This window comes from Echeneis naucrates, chromosome 1 (assembly GCF_900963305.1).
Source record: "Echeneis naucrates chromosome 1, fEcheNa1.1, whole genome shotgun sequence".
Classification (NCBI taxonomy): Eukaryota; Metazoa; Chordata; class Actinopteri; order Carangiformes; family Echeneidae; genus Echeneis; species Echeneis naucrates.
Window position 1 is genome coordinate 4,075,742 of NC_042511.1, and position 19,032 is coordinate 4,094,773.

At 44.8% G+C, this 19,032-nt stretch overlaps 3 protein-coding genes across 4 annotated transcripts; all 3 read left to right on the top strand.

The window, feature by feature from the left end:
• The first annotated feature begins 365 nt into the window (after positions 1–365).
• Positions 366–5,619, top strand: LOC115046017 (fascin-like). Its single transcript, XM_029506074.1, has 5 exons — positions 366–1,304; positions 2,882–3,038; positions 3,282–3,403; positions 3,495–3,665; positions 4,477–5,619. The coding sequence occupies exons 1-5, from the start codon at positions 473–475 to the stop codon at positions 4,680–4,682; spliced, it is 1,488 nt and encodes a 495-aa protein (XP_029361934.1). The 5' UTR covers positions 366–472; the 3' UTR covers positions 4,683–5,619.
• Positions 5,620–10,415: 4,796 nt separating this feature from the next.
• Positions 10,416–11,051, top strand: rasd3 (RASD family member 3). The gene has a single exon (XM_029504742.1). The coding sequence runs from the start codon at positions 10,416–10,418 to the stop codon at positions 11,049–11,051; it is 636 nt and encodes a 211-aa protein (XP_029360602.1).
• Positions 11,052–13,572: 2,521 nt separating this feature from the next.
• Positions 13,573–17,910, top strand: plk1 (polo-like kinase 1 (Drosophila)). 2 transcript variants are annotated; one of them, XM_029504729.1, is made up of 11 exons: positions 13,573–14,225; positions 14,534–14,702; positions 14,984–15,128; positions 15,208–15,301; positions 15,424–15,679; positions 15,825–15,846; positions 15,932–16,029; positions 16,152–16,229; positions 16,515–16,669; positions 16,789–16,971; positions 17,060–17,910. In XM_029504729.1, exons 1-11 carry the CDS (start codon positions 13,863–13,865, stop codon positions 17,252–17,254), a joined length of 1,758 nt encoding a protein of 585 aa, XP_029360589.1. In that variant the 5' UTR covers positions 13,573–13,862; the 3' UTR covers positions 17,255–17,910. The 2 variants fall into 2 exon arrangements, with proteins under 2 accessions (XP_029360589.1, XP_029360580.1); XM_029504720.1 differs by having other exon boundaries at positions 13,574–14,225; positions 15,424–15,649; positions 15,804–15,846.
• The last annotated feature ends 1,122 nt before the right edge of the window (positions 17,911–19,032 follow it).

Here is a 19,032-nt window from a genome sequence, read left to right on the forward strand (position 1 = left end):
AGGAGGTTGACCAAACTGAAGCAGACTGTTGTCTTCAACATCAGTGTTTCACCACAATAAAAGTGTGAACACACAGACAGATAAATGTGACCTCACAGTTTCTGACAGACACACACAGACAAACAGTGGTCTGTGAGTTGTTGAATGGCTCCATCCATGTGGAACTGAGGGTGAGCAGATCTGGATTAGATGGAGGGGCAGTGTGGGGGAAATGAGTTATTATCAGTGTCGGCTCTGTGTGGATGCAGTGGAGTTGCCAAATTTGCAGCAGCCTCCCTCCAGCTCCTCTGCATCTGGGGCGTGTACCGCCTTTAGAAAAAACTCCTGCAGCTCCGGAGAGGCAGCCTTGTGTGTTCAGAGGACACTCATCCCTCCCTCCCTCCCTCAGACGCCCCCACATCAGCTCTCTCCTTCTCCTGTCCGGCTCCGGATCGGCATCTCTTCCACTCGCTCTCCTCTCTGACAGTCAGTCATGTCCGCAGACGGCGCCGGCGGGGATCTGCTGCAGATCCCTCTGGGACTCATCAACAGCGACGGGAAGTACCTGACGGCGGAGACCTTCGGCTTCAAGATCAACGCGTCGGCCAGCAGCCTGAAGAAGAAGCAGACGTGGACGCTGGAGCAGACCGGGGAGGACGGCAGCGCCGTGTTCCTCCGGTCTCACCTGGGCCGCTACCTCGCCTCGGACAAAGACGGCAACGTCACCGCGGACAGCGAGACGCGCGGCCGGGACTGCCGCTTCGTGGTCACGGCGCACGAGGACGGGCGGTGGTCGCTGCAGTCCGAGCCCCACGGCCGGTTCCTCGGCGGCAGCGAGGACCGGATCACGTGTTTCGCCCAGGCGGCCTCGCCGGCGGAGAAGTGGCGCGTGCACCTGGCCGTGCACCCGCAGGTCAACCTGTACAGCCTCGCGCGCAAACGCTTCGCCCACCTGAACGTGACGGGCGGCCCGCAGGAGGTGTCCATAGACCGGGACGTCCCGTGGGGGGTGGACTCCCTGGTGACGCTGGTCTACCGGGACCACCGCTACCACCTGGAGACCTCCGACAACCGCTTCCTGCGCAACGACGGCGGCCTGGCCACCCAAACCGACAAGGACACCGGCTACATGCTGGAGTTCCGCTCCGGCAAAGTGGCGTTCCGGGATTGCAACGGGCGCTACCTGGCCCCGGTGGGCCCCACCGGCACCATGAAGTCCGGGAGGAGCAGCCGGGTGGGGAAGGACGAACTGTTCGGCCTGGAGCGCAGCCACGCTCAGGTGGTGCTGACTGCGGGCAACGAGAGAAACGTCTCCACCCGGCAAGGTGAGGCCGCAGAGCCCGGTTCCCCCTCTCCTCCACCCGGATGGAGTCTCTGCATAACTGGGCACACACCAGCAGCAGCTGTTGTATGATTCTGGTGTGTGTGTGTGTGTGTGTGTTACAGACCCATTTCTAACCCATTTTCTGCACACCATGTGTTTTTCATTACACGCTCTCGCTTTCTCCCCCTCCTCCCTCCCTCCCTCCTTTTTGGCTGCTCTCTGCCGAGCTTCACATTTTTCTGCAGTAATTCTACCCCTGCATTGTGGGTGCTGGTTCGGGGTCAGCCTCGGTCGACACTTAACCACCATCCTCCACCTCAGAATAGGCTGAGAGCAGACAGAAAATGAGGAGACAAGAGAGATAAAATGGAGGAGAAGCAGAGAGGGGAGGCGACTCCGGCCTTCATGCCACATGCAACATGCTCTTTTGTCTTTTTCCACTCACATTTTGTGCTGCCACACACACAGGACTTATCATTGACAGCCATTTATCTATGTGCTGAGGAGGTGGGGGGGCATTCCAGGCTGCTGGACTGTGGAGGACTGGAGATCATCTTTGTTTGAATAAGGGCAGAGACTTGTGACCTGGTCTTTCTTCAAAGTGACCATAATGGAGAACTCAGGGCAAAGAGATAGTGTTGAGCCTTCATCATTTCTCTTCCTTTCTAAAAAAGGACCATATTTGTTTCATTCTTTAGTCCAATACCTCTAGGGTTAGTTAACCCTAACCAAAAAAAAAAAGATTAAAGTCCTTACAATTGAAGTCCTTCAGGTCTCTGATTTGAATCTTTTCAGATTAAAGTTGAGCAAATTCATAGATTTATATTTATGTAACAATTACTATATTAACATATTATTACAATTATTTGTACGACTGTTTAATGAAAAGGTGCCACTTTAGTTAAAAACCCAGAAAGAATTTGTAATTTTCTTCAGTTCAACAGGTGGTTTTAGCCTCTAAACTCTGAAGGGGACGGGGGTCTTGCAACTTTGATTCAGTTGCTCTCAGCAACTTAAACTTCAGCATCAGCACCAGCTGCTGTCAGCAAGAAAGTACAATAAACTCACAGTACAGAAAAACAAAGGTAGCAACAACCCAGTGAGGAGAGGAAATGTTGGACTCCGACTCCTCGGGTGGCCAGAAGCAAGACTCCAAAGGCAAAAATCTGCTAACATGGGAACCAAGAACAGGAGTCCCAGTCTCATGTGTGACACTTCGGAAATTCAGCGTAGAAGATGGCATTTCTTCACATTATCAATTTTAGACCAGAATGCAACGCAGTTACGGCCCATTTGACTAGTGAATGCAACTTTTCTAATCTGGGTAGACTTGCTTCTTTGCTGCTTACTCTTCTGTCACGACCTCGATCGGTCCGTTCAGGATGCTGCATCCTCTGTGTGGATGAGATAAGACAACAAATCAGTGTGGCCACACCTTTAACGCTGACAAATGTCCTGTCCCTTTAAGAGTTTGTCTCCGTTTGGGACTTTATGTGTTGGAGAATAGGAGATTTCAGAAGAGGAAGAAAACCTCCAGAGACAAATGAAAGCTGACAGTAGACTGCCCCACTTCTCTAGGCATGGACCTGTCAGCCAATCAGGATGAGGAAGGAGACCAGGAAGTCTTCCAGCTGGAGATGAGCCGCGAGGACAGGAAATGCGCCTTCAGAACCGCTGCTGGAAAATACTGGACCCTGACAGCAACTGGAGGCCTGCAGTGCAACGCCTCTACCAAGTAAGTGCATGTTTCACATGACTGCACTGTTGTACCATATTCCACTACAAATATTTCTTATTTGTATATTTATTTATGTCTTTCCCTTGTCCAAGATAGAAACACCGGAGTAAAATTTCTAGTATGTTTACACATACCTGGCAATAAAACAATTTCTGATTCTGATGTTGTATGCGTGCTTTAGTTCACACATAACAATACTTCCCAGTGTGTTCATTGAGTTTGTTAATGTGTGCGTCACAGATCTGCCAACAGCTACTTTGAACTGGAGTGGCGTGACGGTCGTGTGTGTGTGCGTGCAGCTAACGGCAAGTATGTGACCGCCAAGAAGAATGGACAACTCGCTGCTACTGTGGACAGTGCAGGTCAGTGATGTGTCCAACTACACCCTTGTGTGTCTATGATGGCTCAGGCCCAGATCAATTCGACACAACCCTGTTGAGTCTGTCTCCTTAGGGGAGGCAGAGCAGTTCCTGATGAAGCTGATCAACCGTCCACTCATTGTCCTTCGTGGGGAGCACGGTTTCATCGGGGCTCGTAAAGCTGGAATGCCAACCTTGGACTCTAACCGGGCATCCTATGACGTTTTCCATCTGGAGTTCCACAATGGAGCTTACTCCCTTAAAGGTGAGCAGCCATTTTAAAATACAACAATGAGCTCACACAATGGATGTAATGTCCTCGCATGTTTTACTTCAAGTCAGCAAGCTCACATGACTACTAGCCAAAAGACTCAAAGTCTACTGTGCGTAAAATTAGTTTTTATCCTGAAGGATTTCTTCCGTTTTTGGGAACGAAAAGTACGACAAACAGTGTGATGTCGTCAATTCTCATTTTCCATAAATACTTTCATTCTGCACTTTGGGACTTTTAACTTGCAAAACTGATTATTTCTTTAGCAACACAGGCTTCTTTGGAAATGTGTACATAAATTTGTTCTGCTTTGGAAAACATTGATATGAAAAAAAACCAATAATGGAAATAATACCATTACAATATGAATCATATGCTGTCCATTTGGGGCAGGAAATGTGATATCATAATATTGACAATCTTAATTTCATCAATCAGTCATATAGACTGTCATTAAAAGTGCTGTTTTCAGATGTTTGAATATAAAAGTGAAACAGCTGCACATTAGCCCATATTAACAATGAAACGGTGAGCTCACCCACTGCAGATGGTGGCACCAGTCTTCGATCTCAGTGTGTTAATTTCAAATCAATATTACAGATAGCAAAGCATAAATAACAGGGCTGTCTAAAGACATTCCTCCAATGAACTAAGCAGAAAGTGTGATTGGCTGAGAAGAAATTTCCATGATGAAATGGGTATATTGTGGAATAAATCTTATATTGCACTTGGCTTTAAAAGTGATTGGGAAACGCACATCACTCGGCACTAAAACTAACATAAGTGTGTGCTGTTGTTGGTGTAGACTCCCAGGGGAAGTATTGGTGCGTTGGAGACGACACGGCGGTGGCATGCAGCAGCTCCACGCCTGTCCAGTTCCTGTTTGAGTTCTGTGACCTCAACAAGATGGCTATCCGCGCCCTGGGGGGGAAGTACCTCAAAGGAGACCATGCTGGGGGCCTAAAGGCCAGTGTCGACTCTGTCGATAGCGCCACCCGCTGGGAATACTGAGAGAGCACAGTCAGACTTCACCGATCTCTGATACGATGCTTCAAACTATTGATAGATACTGTAGGTAGCTGTTTGTTTTTGGGTTTTTTTGCATATGCGTGTGTGTGTAGTTGTGGATTTGTCTGGATGGATGTGTGGTGGAAACTGAAGCTGATAAACTGGAAGTCATGGCACCAAAGCACTACAGGTGTGTCTTTTTTTTTTTTCTTAGTCATTATCTCTTCTTACTGGGCTTTTTACTGGAGATTTGAATTTAAAATTACTTACTGTGCTGACGTGTTTACTGAATGAATCATAGTGTGGTTGCACATAAATGTTTCAGTTCAAGTCAAGCTCAACCTGAACGCTATTAGGACGATTGCTCTTATTGGTTGTGCCTCTTTGTGGTGACTACTGGTATATCGAACATGTAGTATCCTATTACTCATAATTCACAATATCTAATCTTCTCCTGCTAAATGTCTGTTGAGCCCCATTCATCTCCTGTTCAAACTATTAAGCACATTAAAATAAGGGATGTAACTGATTAACATGTTTCTGCTGTAAATAATGCTTTCTTTGTCACTGAATGCTTCAAAAACATAATTGGGGAAACTTTACGTGGATTGGTGTTGCGGCGGTGAACAGAGAAATGGGGCGTGGCTGGCAGATCTAACATGTTTCAGTCTTTAATGTTTAGACAGCCGAAAACTGTACATGTTCAGAAAGCAGTCTGGTCAGATGATTTCCTTAAAGACTAGATCCACTTAATTCTCCCCGGGTCCGCCTAAGGTTTTAATTTAAATGTTAAGAAGAACCAAATAACAAATGAAGTGAGGTAAAGGAGCTTTTAAACATTCTTGATTGGCTGACAGAGCCTTTTTTAGCTGGACCAGCTTTGTTTCATTAAAAAAAAAAAAAAAAAAAAAGATGGGAGATGGTGGATCAGGCTCAGTTATCACACACTGCTCTTGAAAAGCACATAAGTATAGTAGACTACCTAAAAATATATGGTCACGGATACAATAATTCCAACTGTGAAAAGTCAGCAACTCACAATCTGCACAATAACAAAGCGTACATTTCAAAGAAGTTAAGCACACACGTCTGTTGTGAGGCATTGTCTGCCTTAGATTGGGTGGTGCTGCTGGTGTGTAAACACAATGATGGAGTCAGTCATCTCTTATTACTGGCTATTATTGTGGCTGTGCCTTCCATAGAGCATCAGTCTTTACTGTCTTTTCCATGTTCTGCCATTTGAACTGAACTGACTGAAAACCCCAATAAAATTTTGCCTCTTAACAGTGGAACTTCTCTTTGTTTTTTGTTTTGTTTTTTTTTTCCCCCTTAACGGCGTACAGACACCATAGCCTCTGTCCATCAACAGTTTTAATGCAAAGAAAGAAAAGTGGACATTTTTATGAACTATCCAAAATTCACCGGGGGGCTGCTGTTCCCACAAATGTTAATCTTTAAAGTTGTGGTCTGCAACGAAATTCACGTCTATGTACTGAGGTGGTTTTTGAAACTTCATGCTGAAAGATGGACTGACACGTGACTTCGTATGGCCCCAGAACCCAAAGCTAAGTGACCCAATTCCATGACCTGCTAATGAATCCTATAATCAGCAGTTTAGGTGTAGCCAAAGCCTGGTGGTCGAGCAGATTTTCCTCCCCTGCTGTCCATAACTGAGCCACACTGCTGCTCTGTGTAAGTGTCCTCTACTCTGACTGTGAAGAAATTCTGGGTGGGGCCATATCACATCTTCAAATTAGCAACTTGTCACTGTCAATCAAATGTGGCCATCATCTTGTTATGCTTTTAATGTATATATCTATATCTATATATGGATGGATGGATATTGCCTGACTATCGAACGCTGTTGTGTGTGTGGGAGAAGGAAGACATTTGCCTGAATCATGTCCCCGCTGAGATTTCGCTGAGAAAGGAAGGCGGGGGCAGAGGGAGGTAACCTACTCTACATAATCTGTCCTCCTGCAGAGGAAACTTAGCTCTGCTCTTTAGAAAAGCTCACCATCACAAGACAGGGTGCCAAACTTTTCATGTTGGTTCTGATACAGACCAGCAGACATCCTGCATCCTCCGCTACAGATCCCTGCGTGTTGCCATGGTAACAGGTAATGGCAGAGATGGCGCTTGAGGAGGATGACTGATCGGAGATGGAACAGACACACACAGATTGATGCTCTTAGTAAACCTTGTAATGGGCTTCTTGAGGCCAAACAGTCGCATAACTAAAGAGATACAGTTTCTTTGACCCTTCAGACACTAAGTGAGTGGAAGAAAGCTTAGTTAATAAAAACCTCAAGCTCTCTCAGACACGTGATAGTCCCTAACCGAACTGCAGCGTCTACCGCTTTCACACTAATGAAATAACACTCACATTCCCTTTTCAGTTGGTCCATGTTTGTGCATTGTGTGCCCAAAAGAGAAAACACATGGCAGGATCCTGTCAGATCTGCCTGCCAGAGAAAGCTAATAAGACACAAAAACATGAAGTGGAAGATGAGTGGAGAATAACTGCAGCTAAAAAAAGGCTTTCTGTTGACCATGAGAAGTAGAGCAGATTTTCTCTTGCATTTATGCATCAGAAAAGAAACCTGAGTCAGTCGGGTTGACTGGGACACTGGGAGAGGAGCATATTCAAAGCCATACACTAAAAAGTACAGAGAAACCTAAAAGCTAAATGCTATGCAGACATACAGGATATTTAGATTCATATATTCATTCCAGTTCAGGTCCAAGGAAACAGAAATTGGGTTCGAGTCCAGTCAGTGGTGTATGGCTGCAGGTGCAGGAAGTCATCAACATTACCACAGCTACAGCCAGTCAGGAAGGTTCGAGCAGTCCAGACAAAGAAGTCCACCGAATAAAAGTCGCCCTGTTTACACAAAGACCGGCAAAAACAATCTCCTGCTCCTGGAAGTAAGGTAGCTAGCTATAGCAACATGCTAAACACACATTCTTTTTAATGGCAACAGCAACGTGCTCCTGAAGCTGGTCACTCATCAAACAGACACGACTTAGGCTATAAGACAGGCAGCTCTGTACAGCTCACAGGGTCAAACCGGCCTTTACCTTGTCCCCGTGGACATTCCTTCTTGGTCCTGGTCTCATCTCTTTCTTTGGTGGAGGCCAAGACTTCTCACCTGTAGGTGAGTTGCAGCACTGCACCATCTTGAGGTTGGTGGTTCCTGTGTGTTTCTATGCACGAACACACACAACCACACTTTCATTTCCAGACCTGACACCGAACTAAAGATCAGAGAAATTCAGATTCCAACACACACAGTAGGAGTGTGATTTTATTTTCTGTTCACATCTCCACTTTATCTTAACATATTCAGTTCAGTTCCTTTTTGTGCAGAGTTTTCTTGTTTGCTTGTGTGGATTTCCTCCAGGTACTTCGGTTTCCTCCCACCATCCAAAGACACGTTTGGGTTAACTGGTGACTCCAAAGTGTCCGTAGGTCTGAGTGTGAGTGTGAGTGGTTGTTGGTCTCTGTCTGTCTCTGTGTGTTGGCCCTGTGATGGACTGGTGAGCTGGGATCAGATCCCGCTTCCCCCGCAACCCAGAAATGGATCAGACGTAGAAGATGAATGCCTGAATATTAATTGTAAGTGACTTTGGATCAAAGCATGTGCTAAATAAGTGAATGTGTGTTTCTTGAATTGTAATTAGCTGTATTAACTGTTTCTCCTCTCCTCTTTGGAGCACATATATCTAGCACCTGTAATTTTCCAGAGTACAGTTGAACCACTTCACAGTTTTAACTCCATTGTCATTTTAGTGTGTCTACTGCTGCCATCTAGTGTAGATAATGTGCAGATGATTCTTGCACACCATAGGCCTGTTTTTTTTACAATGAGGAGAACCTCCACTGCTACATCATAGAATTGTGTTTCAATTAAATGTGTGTTTCCATCTTCTCAGAATTGACAGCTTTGCAGAAATACAATTTTTGTTTCAACATATGACGAACCCTCCATAAACATCCATAAAGAAACGTGTTTTTTCCAAGTTTGAGGTGAGAAAAAAAAAAGTGACTATCCTGCAGGTTGAATCCACTCAGCCAACATCTGTGACCAATCCCACTAACACTCAGAATGGAGACAAATCCCTGCTGTCAGTTTACTAAATCTTACTGGAAGCCAAATTAGTGCAGTATTGAATCTTCAATGTTTGTTTGGTTTTTTTTTTTTCTTTCTCTTTATTTCAAGGAAGGGGATGGAATGGAAGTTTTCATTGCTGTCATTGTTCATTTTTTCATTCCTGTCCACTACATTTGAGAATCTTTTGTTTGCATGTTTCTAATTATGTAAAATCACTCTGGAGATTAAAATGCTATGACAGATAGATACCAGACGGTCCCATCCTGTAAAATTGTTGATGTTTGTCAGCAAATTTGCTTCTTTTTGTTTCATTTTCTTCCATCTCGTCTGTTCCCTTTATATAAAACAGGAAACACTGACCTTCTTCAAGGGTAGAGATAAGTGATAAAACAAATGAACGCATGCACCAAAATGCACGTACCTCTTGACTATCACAGTATCTGTTTACCCACCGATAGCCATATCCAGCCAGACGGTGTGAGTCAGAAAGTCAGTAAGTGACGGGGGAGTCTGTATCTTGTGTTGACTTTGTAATGTTTCAGGAGAAAAATGAAGAGGATGCCCTACATCCTGTACAACGGTACCGAAAAGTCCTCCTTTTGCTTCACATCTGCTGTTTCATCAGTGTGTTTGTCTTTACATCACCATTAAATACACTAAGCACGTGTGTTTCAGTTGGTAAAGCAGCCGGCGCGTAAAAGCTACTCATGAATGATTACAAATTTCAGACCAAAACAAAAACCGCAACTCAGTTCCAGTTTTTAATAAGAGGACGTGTGCAGTGCATGTTTGTATAGCCTTAACAATATATGTTTGTGTCAAACAGCGGCTCTTTGTGTGAGCATTGAGGAGAAGCCTTCCATGAGTCCTTCCTGGTGTAAATATGGCAGCACGTGTCTGTATATTTGTTGTGTGTGCATGAATGACCATTTCTTTATGACTAGCAGACATCAGGCTTTTAGTTCCTGGGAACCCAATAACAAACCCACGTGGGGATAATGGACCAACACTAAAACTGATAAAGGAAATGGACCAAAAAAATCAAAATAAAGGAATAAGCAGACTCTTGGCTCAAGTATTGTGTTTTAGATCAGCCTATTTGGTATGATGAGGTCTGATCACACAAATGACATTCATCACCCTGGTTAAGTCACTAATAATGTCAGTGGAAAACTATAAAGCCAATTTTGTTTTAATCCATTACATTCATGACTGGCCATGTTGTGTTGCTGTTGTACAGATGTGACGGTTCCTGGTGGTCTCTGATGGAATGATCTTATTATAATGAATTCACGTCTGGTTGTATAAGCACACTGATGGACTTGTGTGTATGTACGGTCGTGTTTGCTTGTTATGACTGAAGTTCTATGACTTGGTCCATCAAACACATTCAGACCACACGACTGTTGACAGTAAGGAGACATTAAACTCATTTATGTTTCCATGCAGCCAAATGTCAGTCCTCACAGCAGAACCTGAGCTGAGACAAAGAGGACGGATCTTATTGGTGGAGGGCAGCGCCGGGCTGCTTATAAACACCGGTGGACGCCCGCTGCCCCCACCGGACAGCACCGCAGCCAGCTCCCTGTTGGACCCGGGGCCCGTCACTCCTCAGACCGGCATGAGTTCTGCGGGGCGGCCCGACACGGTTCGGTTGGTCTTCCTCGGGGGGGCCGGGGTCGGGAAGAGCGCGCTCATCCGCCGCTTCCTGCACGACCGCTTCGAGCACAAGTACACGCGCACGGTGGAGGAGCTCCACGTGCTGGAGTACGACACCGCCGGATCCGGGAGGCTGCGGCTGGAGATCCTGGACACCAGCGGCAGCTACTCCTTCCCGGCCATGCGCGAGCTGCGCATCCGGCACAGCGACGCCTTCGCCCTGGTGTACGCCGTGGACGACCCGGCGTCCCTGGAGGAGGTCCGGCGGCTCCGGGGCGAGATCCTGGAGCTGAAGGGCGGCGAGCGCGCGTCCATCACCGTGGTGGGCGCCAAGGCGGACCTCACCGAGGCCGAGGGTCGCGTGCTGACGGCTGGTGACGTCATGGCCACGGTGGAGGACGAGTGGGGCGCCAACTTCGTGGAGGCGTCCGCGCGCACGGCTGGAAACACGGTGGGAGTTTTCCGCGCGCTGCTGCACCAGGTGGAGCTGCCCCACCGGCTCAGCCCCGCCATCTGCAGGCGCAGAGACACGCTGCCCAGACCGGCCGTCAGACGGAGGCCACCGCTGAAGAAGAACCACAGCTGCGTCCTGTCGTAGGACTCCCTGCTCGCATGGACTTTGTGTTTTTGTGTACTTTTTTGATGTATATATTATGCCAATAAAACGACTTTTATTACCGTAACCATTATTGCCAATGTTAATTTGCTCATTCAAAAACTGGTTATTCAAAGTGGCTCTTTAAGGGCTCCTCAGTCAGAAAGGGAAGAAAGTTTCCACTTCTGTATTTCCATCTGAGTACAGAACGTATGTCAGTTCAGGTCAGCTCAACAGATAGGGCCTGTGACAAAAACCTATCCAACTTATGTGTTTATGGGGTGTTCAAATGAAAAGGATTGATTATAAAATTACTGATTTATAAAATGACCACACATTGACCAGCTTCAGACGAACAAGCTGGCTACATTAAAAACTAGACCAACACGGGGAAGCTCAGTTGGCCTGAAGAACCCCCAAATAACATGGTTTGATTTGATCCTTCCAAACGTTTACATTTTGCATTGGTTATTGTAAATGACCATGCCATTTATAGAGAGGTAGCAATATAACTTTTTTTAAATTTCATTTTAAACTAGTTTCTTGTGGATCCCCAAATTAATAAAGACAACTTTTATCAGTCATGTCAGTTTCCATTATCATCAGATTCATGGAGGAAATATTTAGATCAATCAGTGATTCATAAAAATTGCTCCTAAAAATAGCTACATCGTGATGTTTCAATAATCAACACACACTGACAAAAGGAACAAAGAGGCTAAACAAACCTGTGGATCTCATGGTCTTTTCATTCATCTGTTCTTTCCTCCTCCGCTTGTTCTCCTATTATCTTCCTTAACTAATCCCCATGTCAGTTCTACAATCTGCTGCTGAAAACACACTTAACAGTCTCAAGGGTACATGCAGATCATTAAGGAAGAGGAGCAGGCTACTGTTTCTGGAGCCACACAATACCTGTAAGACATGAAACAACAAATAGTCTTTTTTGCACAACATGGATGCTTCTACAAGACTGCACATCTTTTGTTGTTGGAGTGAATCTGTGGCGAGAGATAGAATGAAAAGAGAGAATTCAATACTTCAGCTGCACAAAGGAAGTCAGATCACATAATTTTCAAATTCAAAGTGCACAAGCATTAAGCAAATGGGTACATTTGATTTCATGTTTGAAAAACTCCAGATAAGATCAGTTAAACTCATTATGAGAGGCTTCAACCAAAGCATATCCATCATCGATAGATCTGACTGATATCATCAGTTGTGCGACTGACAAAATGGGGCAGCACGATGAACACAACAGGAGGGCTCTACGTATTCCTGTATGACAGAGCTTATAGTTAAAAAGTTAAAGTCCTCTACTCTTTAGCTATGCTGCTATAGGCCTGGGCTGCTGGGGGAAGGACTGAGCTTCTCTCTCTCTCTCTCTCTCTCTCTCTCTCTCTCTCTCTCTCTCTCTCTCTCTCTCTCTCTCTCTCTCTCTCTCTCTCTCTCTCTCTCTCTCTGTCTCTCCCCGTCACCGAGCAGCCTGGTTCTGCTCGAGGTTTCTGCCTCTTAAAGGAAGTTTTTCCTTGCCACTGTTGCCAAGTGCTTGCTCATTGGGGGATCTGTTGGGTCTCTTTAAATAAATTTAAAGAGTTTGGTCTAGATCTGCTCTATATGTAAAGTGCCTTGATGTAACTTTGTTATGATTTGGCGCTATACAAATAAATCTGATTTGATTTGATTTACGTAAGATTTCCAGATGTTTGCTCTAAAAAGACTTTCAGTGCACTTTTGAAATGAATAAGACACATTATACAAAGAATTTTGCAACCTATTGAAAAATGATTGGTTCTGCTTACCTGAACTGTCCACCTTTTTTAACATACAGTCAGTGGTTCCTACTATAGGCACACCATAGGCATATATATAAAAATTATCTTTTGAAATAATGAATGAATGAAATGTTTTCATTTTGGATTCATAATTTTAAGGCTCATAGAAAAATGAAATGAATGGTAAAACCATTGCCATTTATAATCTGTCACTCAACAAACCGTCTGATTAGCAGATTATTTCAGTTACAGTTAATAACCACTGGCCTTGAAACTCATTGATCAACATGTAAGAAAGAGAACCCCACTTTTACTTTTGACCCTTTACCACTAAAAAAGAAAGAGTCGTCTCAATCAGACGGAGGATTTCACACAGTACAATCATTCGACTAATCAGAAAACAAAGAAACAAACAGCAATTCACATCTAAATCCTTAACACCAACTTGCACTTCTTGTCTGTTTACAACCGGTCGTTAAATCCCACTCGGACCACATCTCCCGTCGGCCCCTTCGGCTCCGGAACCTACGAGCAACACCGACCGGCTTTTAGCCAATCACGTAGCAGAATGTGACTTTCTCGAGCTGTGATTGGCTCGTTTTGCACCAATCCTCCCACAATGCTTTGCGGCAGTGCCTCGGAATTCAAATCAAGGCGACCAATCAGAGAGCGCCGTAACGAGCGGAGCAGCATTTTAAACTTGTAGCGCAGACTGTTGTCAAAAGGCTGCGGCTGCCGAGGGACCAGCCGGACGCTTCCGTCACGTTTCTTTCCCCTTTTTTATTTTTGTAATTTTCAGATTTATGTGCGCTATATATATATATATTTATGTTTTTTTTTTCATTTGAATGAAGTTTTCGAACAACGTCCGCGTCTTAAGTTTTTCAACGTTAGTTTTGATTTGAATTGAGGCGTGTGGGGGAGCTAGCTAGCTTCCAGGACTGAACAAACACATCGGTTGAGCTGTTTATCTGCCGAAAAGGAAGCTTTGTTTTTTTTTTAGTCTTTTATTATTAATTTTTTATTTAAAGACGCCGGAATGAGTGCAGCTGTTCCCAAACCGGCCAATCCGTCGGCCCACGTCGACCCTAAGACGGCCCCGCTGAAGGAGATACCGGAGGTGCTGGTGGACCCCCGCACGATGAGGCGATACACCAGGGGACGCTTCCTGGGGAAAGGTGGTTTCGCCAAATGCTACGAAATTACAGACGTGGAGACCAAGCAGGTCTTCGCCGGGAAAATCGTCCCCAAGTCGCTCATCCTGAAGCAGCACCAGCGGGAGAAGATGACCTCGGAGATCGCCATCCACAAGACCCTGAACCACCCGAACATCGTGGGCTTCCACGGCTTCTTCGAGGACGACGACTTTGTGTTTGTCGTCCTGGAAATCTGCAGGAGGAGGGTGAGTGTCGGTGGACCGACGGTTATCACGGCGGGGTCTTCCGCTGTGCCAGCAGAGGAAAAGCCACACTTTAGACCGTTCAAATCAGTAGTTAAACACGCTGCTCTTCTAATGTTGCACAGTTTTATCCCCCTTTTCATGCTCAACTCGATATATTTAAAATTCACTGTCCAATTTTTGTCTCTCAATGAGACACATTTCACATTCCATTCCTCTTCAGTGTTGGACTTTGCCTGACATCTTCTGCCATCTTGTTCACAGCATCACCAACGTGCCTGCTCATCTAATCATTTCCTTTATTCCTTCAGTCTTTGTTGGAGCTGCACAAGCGTCGTAAGGCTGTGACCGAACCAGAGGCCCGCTACTACATGACTCAGCTGCTCAAGGGTGTCCAGTACCTGCACAACAACAGAGTCATCCACAGAGACCTGAAGCTGGGCAACATCTTCCTCAATGACGACATGGAGGTCAAGATAGGTGAGTTAAATTTGAAAGAAGGATGAAAGAGGATGATGGTAAAAGCCATCAAGGTCTACCAGCAATTAGAATAAACCTCAACCTTAAGTATAGTAATACCCAGGACACACCCCGGACCTCACATTTGTCACACTTCCTCGATAACTGGTTTACGTTCACACGGTGCAAACACACACACAGTCCTCCGTGGATTAAAAGGAGCGCATCTCTTAGAAATTTATACACAGAATAAAACTTGATCACTGCTGCCTAACCGAAGCTTGTCTGACTATCTGCTTCAGGGGACTTTGGCCTGGCCACCAAGATCGAGTTTGATGGTGAGAGGAAGAAGACGTTGTGTGGAACGCCCAACTACATTGCACCAGAAGTGCTTTGCAAGAAAGGCCACAGCTATGAAGTGGATGTCTGGTCATTGGGATGTATATTGTAAGTTTGGAAACTCAGTTACTCTTGCGCACAGCAGCATTCTCCCCACTCACTACAACCTCTCCCCCCGTTATCTCAGGTACACTTTGTTGGTGGGTAAGCCTCCTTTTGAGACCTCCTGTCTGAAGGAGACCTACAACCGCATCAAGAAAAACAACTACACCATCCCCTGGGTAAGTCGAACTAACAAACACTCACAGTATATTTTCGCAACTCCTTTAACATTTTTATTTGTCTTGCACAACTTATTTGCCCCACACTCACCCGATAACCTGAACTCACAAACTCTCTGCAGCACATCAATCCGGCTGCATCCAATCTCATCAAGCAAATGCTGCACGCTGATCCCTCCCAGAGGCCCACCATCGCTGATTTGCAAGTGGATGAGTTCTTCACATCTGGCTACATCCCCTTACGTCTGCCCACTACTTGCCTCACGGTGCCCCCACGCTTCTCCATTGCTCCCTCCACAGCAATGGAGCTCGGCCAAAGGCGCCCCCTGACTGCTATTAACAACAAAGGTAATGCTCCCAGCAGCACTTATTACCAAAGTCTCCTTCAGTCTACCAATTAAAATATACTGGCATTGTTTGCTTGCACATATCTCCTCAAAGGGGTTTGATTAGTGTCTTAGTGGAGTTAATGAACACCCTTTTTTTTTTTTTCCCCCCCCAGCTGGGACAGAGAAGGTGGAAGCTAAGGAGGAGCCTCAGCAAAGGTGAGAAATGCTAACTCCGATTGTGTCAACCTTCAGACGAAATGATGTCTCTTTATTTATTGTTGATTGGATTTTGTGTGTTTAGGGAGGCTGAGCCGCCTGAGAGCCATCTGAAAGACATGCTGCAGCAGCTCAACAGTATCATTGCTGCCAAGCCCTCTGAGAAAGCAATCATACGCCAAGGTGGGTGTGAGCTCCTCGGTTTATCTGACATCTCAGTTCAGCTGCACATTATAGTGGTTTGTATGCTCTTTTTGACTGTGTCAACAGTATACAAAGCATTTGTTCCTTTTGTGTGTTTCCAGAAGAGGCAGAGGATCCTGCATGTATCCCTATCTTCTGGATCAGCAAATGGGTCGATTACTCTGATAAATATGGGTTAGGTAAGAGGAAGATGTCCGTCTGCCAGAGATTTTTATAGATGATGATTTTAAGCCATTCTAGTTCTTCCCACTCTCTTTCCCCTCTGCCACCTATAGCTATCTTTAAATATAAACTGTCACACGCAGTGTATAAACTTCTATAGAGAAACAGATCCAAATGATTCTCAACCAGAAGTTTATTTTGTTTTCCAAAAATCTGACATTGTCTGCTGGTCTCGAATTCACCATCAAAGTATTCGATGCAGTGGATGTTGAGTTTTCTTTATTTTAATGTCTCAATCTCAGGCTACCAGCTCTGTGACAACAGCGTGGGCGTGCTGTTCAATGATTACACACGTCTGATCATGTATGCCGATGGAGACAGTCTGCAGTACATCGACAAGACGGCGGCTGAATCCTACCTCAGTGTCCGATCTTACCCAACTACGCTCAACAAGAAAGTGAGCTTTTTAAATAACTACCTAAACAAGCTCAGGTTCAATTATTATTGTATGCAAAGTTGACAAATCTCTTAATATCATGTTCTTGTTTCTCATGTGCTCATTGTGTTTTCTTTTAGATAACGCTGTTGAAATATTTCCGCAACTACATGAGCGAGCACCTGTTGAAGGCCGGAGCAAATATAGCCCGGCGGGAGGGGGATGAGCTGGCCAGGCTGCCGTACCTCTCCATGTGGTTCAGAACAAAGAGCGCCATCGTCCTGCACCTCACCAACGGCACTGTTCAGATCAACTTCTTCCAGGTGAGACACCCACTTCATCTACAGTGTTTTCCCTCCTTTCGCTGCACAAAGCCTGACCCTACATTTTCCAATGACCCTCCTCTGCCAGGACCACACCAAGCTGATCCTGTGTCCGCTGATGGCTGCTGTGACGTACATCGACGAGAAGCGAGACTTCCGCACCTACAAGCTGTCCCTGCTGGAGGAGTTTGGCTGCAGCAAAGAGCTGGCCAGCCGCATCCGCTATGCCAAGCTCATGGTGGAGAAACTGCTGGACAGCAAACCCACCTCCACTGCACACTAAACCATCTTTCCCCAAAGTTTAAAATCACTGTCTCTGTTTCAGCCACTGGCCCCTTCTCTCTGTCTGTCAGCCTCTCAGGAGCGGGACAGGCAGCAGATGTATGTTGCTGAGGGGCTGCAGTGTAATTGTATCGACTTTGACATGTACCATGAGAATTAAATTTTTTTTCCATCACACCTATTGTTAGTAAAAATTCACTCCAGCTCATAACTGTTTTTAATGAAGCTTACGCCTGTTGATGTGATCTAGGCTGAATTGTCTCAGCCCAGCACACGATTGACCATGTTCAAACAAGTCCATGTGGAAAAGGCTGTTCAGTGTTCAAGCTCCTCGATGGCTTCTTAGCATTTATTCATGTTTCTGTTTCACAGTGGACAAATCTGGGTGAGGGGTTGTTGAGCCTTTGACTGGTGTGTGGATGGAGAAAGCTTCTGTGGTCTGTTTTTGTCTGTTTTTATCTGTGTTGTGTGTTGAAATGACCATGTCATCAAGTCTTCATCATGTACATTCTTCTTGCAGTTTTACCTTTTTATAAAAGTCTATTATAGATGTTTGTTTGTTTTTTAACCAAGATGTACAGACTTGTACAGCCTGAACATTCATACATGTTGTAAAGATGGTTCACCCGAGTTTAAATAAAGATTCACTTGAATAAGACAAAACACTTGAGTCACAGAATATTCATTTTCAAAACAAAGCTCGTATACAGAAAAACCCTTTCAGTTCTGTAACAACTAGCTGAACTGGTGGAAGTTGTGAGATTATTTTGTCCATATCTACAGTTATTCTTCTGACGCTGAGCTTTTTAAATGTCTGCACAGAATAACTACATCAAGTGACGTGAATAAAATTGGAAAACACTTCCACCTATTTCTCTAAATGTATTGACAGTGTTGAAATGTAGTTATCATACAGATAAATCACTTAGAGCCACAGAGAAAACTTCTTTTTAGTGGAAAATAAAGACTGCCAGTCTGTTTTAATTCGTTCAGCTGGAAGCCAAAGCGCTGATTCATTCAGTGAAACTGACTTTGTTGCTTCATTAGCGCCTCCCAGAGGACACAAACGGCCCTTACAGCCTCATTCATTCATAATATTTTACAACAGCTACACACATCCGGCACTTCTTACTTCACCAACTCTCAATTTCTGAGATCCAAACTGTACAAATGTTTTAAGATTAATTTGTTAAGCAGATACATTTAAATATAATCACTAAACTTTGTCAATAGAATAAAGACAAATGCTTCAACATGCTGAGTCAGTCATGGTTGTTCTTTTTTTACTTTTGATGTTGTGTTTCAGTGACTGAACTTAAACTTGGCAGGCTTAAAAATACAAAGTTAATTTGTTCACAAATGACTGTGAATCAAAGTTCAGCTGGTGGTCTGGATTTTCTGTACACGAGGTCCCTGAAAGCATTTTTCTAACAAAGACCAAGTGCTGCAGTTCAGTCCCCATGGCCGCTGTAGCAGGAAAATCAGCGGCAACTCATAACAATAGTCAGAGTGCATTCTTTCTAGGTGAGCTAGCCTGGATTTATACATGGTCACCTACAGGAACAGCTGAAGGAAATTAGTCAGTGCGAAAAAAACCTTTCTCCTTTTTTTAACTGATTTGGTTATGTGTTTGACTTAAACTAAGTTTGATTCCTAACTTTGGGTAAAATATATCTTTTTTTTTTTTTTTTTTTAATCGTGACATGACGATCACGCTAAACAACACAGCGAGCCAATTCTCTTTCAAGTCCAGGAAGAGAATCCAGTACAGCAAACCTG

Excerpts from the sequence above, each read along its gene's own strand:
- LOC115046017 (XM_029506074.1), top strand. The coding sequence starts at position 473 with ATGTCCGCAGACGGCGCCGGCGGGGATCTGCTGCAGATCCCTCTGGGA. Across the intron at positions 1,305-2,881 it reads AAACGTCTCCACCCGGCAAG|GCATGGACCTGTCAGCCAAT; the intron begins GTGAGGCCGCAG and ends CCACTTCTCTAG. Across the intron at positions 3,666-4,476 it reads TGGAGCTTACTCCCTTAAAG|ACTCCCAGGGGAAGTATTGG; the intron begins GTGAGCAGCCAT and ends TTGTTGGTGTAG.
- rasd3 (XM_029504742.1), top strand. The coding sequence starts at position 10,416 with ATGAGTTCTGCGGGGCGGCCCGACACGGTTCGGTTGGTCTTCCTCGGG.
- plk1 (XM_029504729.1), top strand. The coding sequence starts at position 13,863 with ATGAGTGCAGCTGTTCCCAAACCGGCCAATCCGTCGGCCCACGTCGAC. Across the intron at positions 16,030-16,151 it reads GAAAGCAATCATACGCCAAG|AAGAGGCAGAGGATCCTGCA; the intron begins GTGGGTGTGAGC and ends GTGTGTTTCCAG. Across the intron at positions 16,230-16,514 it reads CTCTGATAAATATGGGTTAG|GCTACCAGCTCTGTGACAAC; the intron begins GTAAGAGGAAGA and ends TCTCAATCTCAG.